This window comes from Sinocyclocheilus anshuiensis, unplaced genomic scaffold (genome assembly GCF_001515605.1).
Source record: "Sinocyclocheilus anshuiensis isolate Anshui unplaced genomic scaffold, SAMN03320099.WGS_v1.1 scaffold513, whole genome shotgun sequence".
In the NCBI taxonomy this organism is placed as follows: domain Eukaryota; kingdom Metazoa; phylum Chordata; class Actinopteri; order Cypriniformes; family Cyprinidae; genus Sinocyclocheilus; species Sinocyclocheilus anshuiensis.
Genome location: NW_015537972.1, coordinates 1,424,846 through 1,436,504, shown reverse-complemented (window position 1 = coordinate 1,436,504; position 11,659 = coordinate 1,424,846). Strand labels below are relative to the sequence as shown.

General features: G+C 33.5%; 1 protein-coding gene across 2 annotated transcripts in view; it reads left to right on the top strand.

The window, feature by feature from the left end:
• Positions 1–915, top strand: part of LOC107670691 (mitochondrial ornithine transporter 1-like) — a 10,346-nt gene extending 9,431 nt beyond the window's left edge. For both annotated transcript variants that reach the window (XM_016463378.1, XM_016463387.1), the window contains one exon: positions 794–915. In XM_016463378.1, coding sequence (XP_016318864.1) covers positions 794–915 — 122 coding nt within the window. The remainder of the gene's footprint in view (positions 1–793) is intronic.
• Positions 916–11,659: the final 10,744 nt, after the last annotated feature.

Below are 11,659 nucleotides of genomic sequence, written 5' to 3'. Positions count from 1 at the left end.
CGTCCCTTTAAACTTTTTTTTTTTTTTTTTTTTTTGCAAGGTGTGAGCAATAGTGAAGGCAAACCTGTTGATTTGCACCATCTGGTGGTGATTTCACAAATTACTTTCGCCATTACTTTTGCATTTAACATAACATACATTTCTATGTAATTTAAGAAAACGGAAAAATACTCTATAAATAATGCAGTATTTCTCTGTAAAAAAACAAAACAATAATAATTACTGTAGTGTATGGTTAATGATATACTTAAAATAACAGCCAAGTTGTTAATCTTACAGATATTGTTAGTAATTTTACAGGCTTGCATAAAATTTAAAGTGAAAAAAGGGGAGGGGGGGTTCTTACAGCACTGCAATACAAAAGAAATCATTTTGTTTTATCATATAAAAATCATATTCAGTTTTATAAAATGAAACTCCTTTCTCAGGGAACAGTGGCAATGCCCATTATGTCCTATATTGGTGTCCTCATGTCATACTATACTGATACAGTTGATATCTGAATATTAAAATGAAATGTTAACTAAAATGTTTGTTTTTCTTTGGAATATCAGCCCATGCATGTTAAATAATTAGGTAAAATGTAAATTTTTTATTATCTTTTTTTTTTTATATCGCCGAAAATTGTCTTTCTGATTGAACCCTACTGTAGAGTTAAGCCTACTGTACCCGATACAGACAAAGCTGATAATTTAAGGCCTTTTAAATTATCAACATTATCAACACTTTGCTGAAAAACCTGTTGTACAAAATCTATTGCATTGTCTGATATATTCTGCCATCTTGTTTGCAGGAGTGGCACCACTGTATTCCGGTTTGACCCCTACTATGATCCGAACATTTCCTGCCAATGGAGCTCTCTTTTTAGCCTATGAAGTCAGTCGCAAGATAATGATGCAACAGTTTGAACACTGAGTCCAGTCTTTTTAATGCCAGGTAGTGCATTTGGTTGCTGTCATGTCATTACATTGTTTAGAGCATAAGAAACATTTTGAAAAACGATATTTTATTCATATGTTATGCCATGTCCTCTGTAGAGGATATCGGGACTTTAAAAAGTCCTGTTTTTAAAAAAAATAAAAAGACATGAATAGACATGAAAAAGCAAAAACAGTGGGATTTTTGTTTTAATCAGAAATCAATTTTCGTTTTTTTTATACCAAACTTTATATAAAGATGATTCTCAACTATGTTATGAAAGCTATTTAAAAAAACATTTTTTTTTTTTAATGCAAAATGTGTGTAAAATGGCCATAAACGAGTTTTTCCATTATATAAAATGTATCTATAAACTGTATCTAGTTTGCATATTAATGTGTTTTTGGGACAACATAGAATGAACAAATAACTGCAATAATGGGAGTAATAATTAGCAAGATTTTCATAATAATATCTAATATTTAATAGGAATATTGATATATAATTTTTTCTCTATTCATTTGTTGTGTCTCCCAAAATGTGTAATAAACATGCTTTAAGTCCTGGTGTCCTCTACAGTGGACATGTATGAAACTGATGTCCTGTTTCATAACAGAAGCTCATATTTTGATTTGAAACCCCATAACATTTTCCTGAGATGTTGATTTATGACAAACATTTTGACAATTAGTCAGATTTAAATGATAATTACAAAATATTATCATATTTCCATTAGGGTGTTACATTTTATCAGTAAATGAATGTCAGCCATTTTTAAAGACCAAAGAGAGGGAGTGGTCACGGTGAAACATCCATGATGTCCTGTTTCATAACAGAAGGTCATATTTTGATTTGAAACCCCATAACATTTTCCTGAGATGTTGATTTATGACAAACATTTTGACAATTAGTCAGATTTAAATGATAATTACAAAATATTATCATCTTTCCATAAGGGTGTTACACTTGATCACTAAATTAATGTCAGCCATTTTTAAAGACCAAGGAGAGGGAGTGGTCACGGTGAAACATCCAATCATTTGGTATCTCTGAAAAGCCCAGAATGTGCTCTGTACAGGACATCCAGACTTAAAACTGTGACATGTAACGTCTCAGAGAAATCGCTAAAACATAATGTCCTCTACAGTGGACAAATCTCCATAGCTGGTAGTCAGGAGGATATATATATATATATATAGGCAGTTTCCTTTGATCTGTCGTTACACACAGCCTGTCTCTGGTGAGTAGCTCTTGATTGCATGTGACTCTCGAGACCCAAAGCTCTCCATAGCTGCCTTAATGAGGTCTTGGTATACACATATCTGAACAACTTTAAAGGCTAAAAAGGCCTGTGCCAAATGTGTGAACAAACAATACTGTATTTTACTGTATTTTAATGTTTTTGATATTTTATAAAATGCACTCCTTATGTTGCAACCTCTTGGACTTTATCTACACAAATACATGTCATTCAACCACTTTACAAACACTTAAGCTGCACTGTCATTTTCATTTAAACATGATTAAATATTTAGTAAATAGTAGTTAAACATTAAAAATAGTTTATTTAAAAATTAAATATTAATTTATTAAATGTTTGATAAAATGTTTGGAATGATTTACAAAGTAATGCTATCAATATTAAATTAATTGTTATATTTTATTAATGAAAGAACTACAACTACAACTATTACCATGTTTATTTAAGGATTATTTAAGGATAATCAAATAAAGTCAAACAAAAAAAAAAGTTTTTTCTTTCTAACCAAGTATGTATATCGCAAAAGGTATACATACAAACTTTATGACAGAAAATGTAGATGAATGACAAAGATAATGTAATTGTGAGTTTACAAGAAACATCAAACAATGGTTTTGGCAAACTTAAATTGTTTTTAATATAATAATGAAACAATTTAGATATATCCAGACAGATATTGTAGGAAATTGCATACTTTATTTGCAACAATCATCCACACGGAGGAGCAGAGCTTCACAGAAAGGTGCTAAAACTACAGCAATAATATGATATTGGAATGAGAGAATTTAGAGAATACAACACATAGACAAGCTTCCGTTACCTACTGTTTACAGTCAGCAACACATCTCAAGTTTGTGTCGCTCTTCAAAATGACCACCGTAATCAGGGTTCAAGCCCGGGAGACTGAGAGTAGCAGACATATAATACAATATCTTAAACAAAATCTTAAAAATATTCAAAATAAATGTCACAATTTTCAACTGTAATGATTAAACAAAGGCTAAAAATTTTTTAAAAGTAGGCTATATTTATTATATAATAATTCCCCATGGCAACAGTTTCACCCTCAATTATACATGGCTAAGTTTATAAGGAAGACGAAGGGAGTTAAGCAAGATCGTTAGCACATGGTAAGTCAGTAGGATTGTCTCAGTGGTATTTGATATGTTTACCTGACATTCAGTCTAGGGTTAAAAAGAAATGTAATATCCAAGCGGCAACCTCCCGCTCTCTCTCGTGAAGCCAACAAGGAAGTGACTTAAACTGTAATTCGTCAACTGGCTGCAAAAGGGAGTCAATCCCATAGACTCCCCATGTTAAAATGCCCAATTTTACAGCTGAAAAAAACGTTTACAGCCTGGTTCAAAAAATGATTTTGGTCTATATAGCTAATTTTGCCCTTCATGACAACTGTGAGTGGGGTGATTTTTTTTTATAACTCATCCTTTTAAATTATATTAAGCCTTAAAGTTCTGCATAATTAAGGGCGTGGCCACTTGAGTGACAGGTGGATTGCCGCTGCTGTCACCACCATCGAGCTAGGTGGGCGTGGTTTCAGCAACCAGCTCCCGCCTCTTTGCCCATCTTCGATTATCCGGGAGTGACGCGCGGTGACGCACTACCAAGATGGCGACGGCCGACTCCGCCTACTTTTGAGCTTCAAAAACTTCGTAACCCTACGGGTGACGTCACGGACATTACGTCCATGTTTTTATACAGTCTATGATAATATCCTCATAGCTTTCAGTCACGTGACCGGCTCGAAGACTTGGAGGGTAAAACATCCATAGAATTGCAGCACAAGCCTCTCAATTTTCCATCTGATTCCCAGACGCAAGTATTTAGATCACCTCTCAAAAGAATAAAACAAAGGTATGTGAACAAAATGCAAGTTTTGGCCATTTGTAATCCATATTAAGCACCCGCGGCAATATTTCAATCATTAAACAGTGCGACAAAACGTTGTAAAAACACTTAAAGTGCCTTAATATATTTAAAACAGTAATATTAAAAGATCAAATTCAGTAATCACCATATTAATGATGCATAGTTTACAAGCAGATGAGGCCGGAATATGAACACAATCCGCTTAATGGTTCAGTGTTTTCCTTATAATGGTTTTCTATGGGAAGCCATTTAATGTGAAACTTTGCACATTGTGTTTATATTCTGGGTTCATCTGCTTGCCTGTACAAAATATACATAATCAACAAGGTGTTTACTGAATTTCGCCTTTAAATATCTGCGTTTTACTTCATTAAATTGACTACTTAATGCAATCTGCGTAAAAATAACTGGCGGTCAGTGGAGCAAAGCTTAATTTTGCCCTCCAGGTGGGCGTTCCTGTAAGGGTGTGACGTCCCGTGAAAACTATCAATTGATTAAACAATATCAGGGCATTATCTCAGTGTCTGGTTTGCATGTATTGCAACCTTTACAGGTAAGATTTCAAAAGGCTTCTTTAATATTTAAAAATATGTTGCAGTTGTACGTTTAATTTTGTGGCTATTTTAGGGTTTGCATATAGGAGGCAAAATGGAGGTGCTTAAAATATGTATAATCCACTTCCAAATGTATTTCTCATCAGTTGAAGTTCCCTTTCATGGGAACTTCGAACTGCGTCCTCTAGGGGTCGCTATGGGGAACGCCTCGTCGTGACCCGTGTCTGAAGCATACATTGAAAAAACACCAACTCGTTGGCCGGCGACAGCCATGACGTCACTACCAGTGCGACTATAGTATAAATAGGTGCCTAGAGGACGCAGTGTCTCGTTCCCTACTCAGGGAACCATGGTTACATAAATAACCTGAGACGTTTTTTTTTCTACTTGAGTATTTGCAATATGAAAATTTGGAAAACTTTCCATAATGCCGACGTAAAATGCCCAAATGAGATGATACCTCACTGACTCACTCTTAGATTGTGAAGGAGTATGAAAGAGCCGTGATCTTTCGATTAGGTCGTATTGTGGACAAGAAACTAAAAGGACCTGGTATGACAAAGGTTTACACTTATATAGCAGCCCACATATTTGTATAATTGAATGTTATCAATAAAGAGCATCCCTGATAATAATTTCTGTACTTTAAATATATAATCATATATATTTGTATATTATTTATATGTTATATAGGAATTTTCTTTGTGCTGCCATGTACTGATACATTCAGGACGGTGACATTTGATATTCCTGCTCAAGAGGTACAAATAATGTCATATTACTAATCATATAATTGTTATTATTGTATTTTTTGTGCTTTTGTATTTTTTATTAGTTTTTATATTTAGCTTTCATTTATATTTAAGTTTATATATGTGTGTGTGTGTGTGTTTAAATATATTAAATATTTTGAATTTTCAGTAAGGTTTCTTAAGTTTAAGTTTTTCATCTAATAATTATATTTAAATTTATTTCAGCTTTATTTTAATGAACAAAAACATTTTTATTTTTTTTTTAGCTTTCATAGTTAACTTAGAGAGAACCTTATTACTGAGAGAACCCTTGACCAAGTACAAGTGTCCAAATAAAAGTGTCATACCAATAGAACGTTAAATAAACTAGATCTGAATACCTAATTTAAAGATTTGGATCATTATATGAAAAGATGTTTATGTGAGAACAGTTCCTGACGAAGGACTCCGTGACCGTGAGTGTGGATGGTGTGGTGTACTTTTGTGTCTTTGACCCGATCTGTTCCATGGCCAACGTGTCCAATGCAGACCACGCAACACGGCTGTTGGCACAGACCACCCTGCGAAATGTCCTGGGCACAAAGAGCCTGCCAGAGCTACTGTCTGACAGAGAGGGCATCTCATACAACATGCAGGTACATGAACTCTCAGAGCAGCAGTACAGAGGCACCACAACGATCGTTCCATAACGATCCTGAACAGAGCGGGCAACCCAATGGGGAAATGGATGAAAGCATGACTACATAAATATACAGTATTGTGACAGTATGACAATATCAAAAATGTTAAACATATCACAAAGTAGTCAACTGAATTTGTGCATAATATTACAAACATTTAAAAAGTTATAGAATTGGCTATAATATAAACTTTCATTATGTTCTTCACAACATAATCGCTAACAAAAAAAAAATCCCCTCCAGTGAGCTCACAAACTGCTGCAAATGGATCACTGAATCAGTGAGGTGAATTAGAGAACCTAATCATTTCAATTTGGTAATTTTGGTATGGTCAAAATGTTGGTATGTCCCTTATCCAAAGTTATTTTATAGTATCAGAATATGCTACTTGTATTGTGTTTTTGTATTATTATGGTGTGTTGTGTCTGAAATCGCCCCCTATACACTATTTCATACAGTACACTAATATAGTTCACTTTTAAAAGAGTGAACGAAAACAAGTGTGCAAATTCAGAGATTCATGTGCTGTTGTTTAGTTTGTGCTTGCTGTTTAATACATAAAATTGCTTTGTGTCGAGCACAGTGCTTACCTGCACAAGCATTTACTGCTAAATTTGTCCTAGATGTGGAAATTAATTTGGTGTGATCCCTTGCAGTGCATTGGGTACACTCTTTATTATGGTGCATTATAGGATATGGGATGTCCAGTATGGCTTCAGACATAACTACAACTACTGATTGAATGAATGATTTGCAGATTTCCAAGATTCTAGTCTTCTCAGAAAGTTGTAATATGATGTTTTCCTCCAAGAAACACAATTCAGAGAAATAGCAAGAAATAGTTCACCCAAAAATGAAAATATGCTGAAAACTGACTCACCCTCAGGCCATCCGAGATGCAGATCGGTTTCTTTCTTCATCGCAACATATTTGGAGAAATTTAGCATTACATCACTTGCTCACCAAAAGATCCTCTTCAGTGAATGGGTGCCGTCAGAATGAGAGTCCAAACAGCTGATAAAAACATCACAATAATCCACAAGTAATCCACATGACTCCAGTCCATCAGTAACCATTGTCATGTGAAAAGCTGCATGTTTGTAAGAAACAAATACTTATACTTAAAACATCTTGATGGATTGATAGATTTCTCCAAATCTGTTCTAATGAAGAAACAAACTCTTCGACATCTTGGATGTCTTGGCCTGAGACAGGGCCAAAGCTGGGGTATGTGAGGAGTAAATTTCAGCAAATTTTTTATTTGTGGGTGAAATATTTTTGAATAACCAGATAGTGAAATGGTTTCTGAGTTATTAATTAATGTAGTATAATAGCAATATTATACATATATATCATATCTTAGCAATAATAATTAGTGCTGTCAAATGATTAATCGCGATTAATCGCATCAGCCAAAATAAAAGCTTTTATTTACATAATATATTTAAGTGTACTGTGTATATTTATTATGTATATATAAATACACACACATACAGTATATATTTTGAAAGTATTTACATGTATATATTTATATTCATATAATTTATATTATATATAAATATATTTAATATATAAACATTACACTTTTTTCTTAAATATATACATGCATGTGTGTGTATTTGTATACATAAGGTGTATATATACATAATAAATATAAACAGTACAATCATATTAGTTATGTAAACAAAAACTATTATTTTGAATGCGATTAATCACAATTAATCGTTTGACAGCACTAATAATAATATATTGTATTTTGCCAGACTTTTGAAAACTGAAAAAATAAAAATATATATATAAATATCTTCTCTCAAAAGTTAGACTTCTTTTTAAATGAGTTGAAAGTCAGCTCTAAGAAACAGGATGCTTTTACATTTTCTTGTAATATTTAAACCCAAAGGGCAATAAAGTGCAACATAATCATCAAAAGAGTTTTTGAATGCATCACAACAGCGAGTAGATACACTAACAAGGTTTGAACGAAACAAAATAAATCACAGCTTTAAGACATGCTTTTCCATTAACGTGTTGTAACATAGATCACACATAAAGCTCATACAAGCTGTACAACACAAATTAGGAGAAGAGAAAAAAAAATCAATAGGACATTTCATTAACACAATCCATGTTACAGTCCTCCCTTAAATATCCAATGACAGACAGTTGTGTTTGTATTCCAGTTCATCAAAAAATAACATGCAGTCATTATTTACTCATTCTCTTTTCATTCTCAAACGTAAATGCTTTTCTACTCAATATAGCACTAGTTCACAGTATGGATAGATTTGGAACATAGTGCACAAGTCATAAAGACTATGATGACTAAGATGCTATATAAACTATGATGTTTATGATGCTTTTTAAATCCAATAGTTGGCGATAATATAGCTAATAAGAGATTTATAAGCAATTTTTAAATGTCTGGAGCATCAAATTAGGTAAATAATTTTTTAGCACGGCACAACTGTTAAAATGTGAAGTACGCTACATGGACAAAAATAACAACATACAAGTTTGGAGCGATATGAGACTGAGTAAATAGTGACAACATTTTCATTTTTTGGCTGAACTGTTCCTTTATGAATGGAAGAAGCATTCAGAAACTCCATAATCATGTCCATGGGACACACAAAGGGGGAAAAAGACAAAAGAAACAAATCAGTGCATTTCACATCCTGATTGAATGAAGATTTCCTTTCATTTATATTTCAAAAGCAAAGATGAGCATAATCCAAGCAGACTCCTAAGGAACTGTAATAGCAGACAGGTAGTTGATTTTTATATTTCATTATTTAATTCAGAGCTTTCAATTTAATTGCTATATTAGTGAAATACATTTAAATACAAGACTGATATTACATTGACGCCAACCTTCAAATGTATACCTGTAGTTTACATTCCGTTCTGTAGATTCAACATGAAGATGGTTTAGAATGTATCGAGTCAAACTGTGAATGACATTGTAATGCACCTTCCTAACCTGAGCTGGATCACTCGGAATGAGCAGGAATAAATAAACAAAATTCACCAGTACAATGGTATAAAATCAGCCATCATTATAGTTCAAGTGTTTGTAAACGGCAGCAGCCATTTGCACTCTCTGTGTTAGTACAAATGTTAAGGCTGAAGAATGTTAACTAATGATTTCATGTTCCTATAAAAAAAATAAATCATGGTCATTTATGCTAATCATAAAATATGTAATCTGTAATCACTAATAGCTGCACTACTAAGTATACTTAGACATAAAATAAAAGCATGTATATTGTCCCCTCAGGACATTAAAACATTCATGAACAAGATGACTTCCTAACTCCTTTCTAAAATTCCCAAAGATTGAGTCCAGATTTTTACCACAATGTCAGCAAGAATACAAGTGTATATACACATACAAATGATCCACTTAATATACAGGATAGCTGTTGTAGGCGATTCAGGGAAGATAAATGCAGGTGTAGTTTAAATACTTTCTGGTTATTATTATTCACTACTAAAGACTTTCCTGTATTAAGACCATGGCTTTGACACTGTAGACCCTGAATGTATTAGAATAAACAATAAGTCTCTGTAGAAGCCTGCATTTTTAAGAACTGAGGTACTCATGATAACTTGTTGCAAACTTAAAATGCTCACGTAATGCTCTGTAGTACTTTTGCAAAAAAACTTTTAGTTTAATATTATGCAGGAAAGTCTCTAGGACAAATGCCCTCATAGTGTCCACATGAATGCAGTTTAAACATATTATCTGAGTCAGAGCAACCGGAAGACTTATGATACATACTGTACAGAGAAGAGGGACATAAACAGCCATGACCGATAACTGTGGCGTCAGTTCATAGGCTGTTCTTAATGCATTCCGGAGATTTCTGTAAACATGGACAGTTGAGATGAAGGCATGAGGATTGTTTACCCTCACAAACATGAGATGAAGGTAAAGACAGCAGGTTGAAGTTTTGCAAGTTGTTTAAACTACTGCATTGTCAGTCCATGCTAACATTAGCATCCTTGTATAGTGGTCACAAAATGTGAATGAACCACCTTAAAAAGTGTAAGTACATCTTAGACTCATTTAAGCCCCTAGACTGCATAATTATTAGTTGATCCTGTTTTGACAAAGTATTTACCTCCTTTGAATGACAGCTGTCCGTACTAAACTTGCCTAGTATAAAGATGTCTTCCTGTCTTTTCCTGTTTGGTGTATTGAGTACAGTAATGCTTGGGCTTGCACAGAAGGTTGCTGGTGGGTGGTTTTCCTTTGAAAAAGGCAATTTCTTAGTAAAACTGTATATATGTTATCCTGATTAATCTTTGGAAAAGCTTGAGACAATAGGCAAAGGTTGGGGAACAAGCACCATGATGTCCTGTTCGAACGGAAAACCTCAGCACAAGCCCAAATTCATTAGAGTAGAAGGTACAAAAAAGGATATATTTCCAAAATGGCCTGTGAAATATCATAATGCACAACATTGCGACTCACATTATATAGTTTTACACTAAAAAAGAGAGAATAATTTTCCCTTTTTCTGTTCTCTCTAGTGTAGGTTTATTTGTTAATTTTAACAATTTTGAAGCTCAAAATTCTCTAATTTTTCATTGTCGTGTTGTTCCAAACTTATATGACTGACTATTTTGTGGAACGCAAAAGGAGAACTTTTGAAGAATGTGCTGGTCTTTCTTTTCCATGCAATTACGGGACTGATGCTTTCAAGCTTTCAAACCACCATAAAAGTGTAGTAAAAGTGAACTTGTGTGCTGCATTGTAAGTCTGCTAATCAACTGACTGTGAGACCCGGCCAAAATCCTATTGGTCGTTAACTGTGAATGAATTAGTTTTTTTTAATTAAACAGTCAATTCAATTCATGGAGTGGTCTGGGGTGCATTTCCCAACATAATTTGCTAGCTATGTACCACAGTATGGTGCATCACTAGTGAAATTAGCTAGTCATGAATGTTACCTGAAACCGTAGTAACTTTGCCGTTAGTGACGTCATGCAGGTGGTGCAGTAATAACTTCTGCTAATTATGTAAGATTATTGTGTTATATAATGAACATGTGAACTGAGGACAACTTTGCTTCTTTTGTCCTCTGTTGTTTGGCTTAATTTCCATGTTTGATTCCTTTTTACATCAACTTGTTTTAATTTCCATGAAAAACTAAAAGATGTAGAATTCAATTTTCATTTGTATGTCACATCATACTAACAAAAAATGTCTAATCACAGATTAAAGGCAGTAGTTCCCACCAAACAACTTTGTGAAGCTGTTTGATAATATTGTTTTGAACTGTATTTTCATGAAAACATTCAACGTTTAACTGGTAACAACAGAAAAGAGTGTTGGTGACAATGGAACTTTCAACTTTTGCTTGAAATGCTTTTAAAAAACTCACCCCCAACTGATTCTTCATGAATCAGTCCTGTTTGGTTCTCGAGATCAACTCACTGATCTGGTTACACTGTAGTCGGAGTATATCAGTAAACTTTTCTTTTTGAAATTTGAACTTTCATGCATCTTTTTAAAGCTTAAAAGCTTCAGTCCCTAATCATTGAAATTGTTTGAAAAAGAACAACAATAATCTTTTTTTTTTTTTTTTTTTTACAATTTTC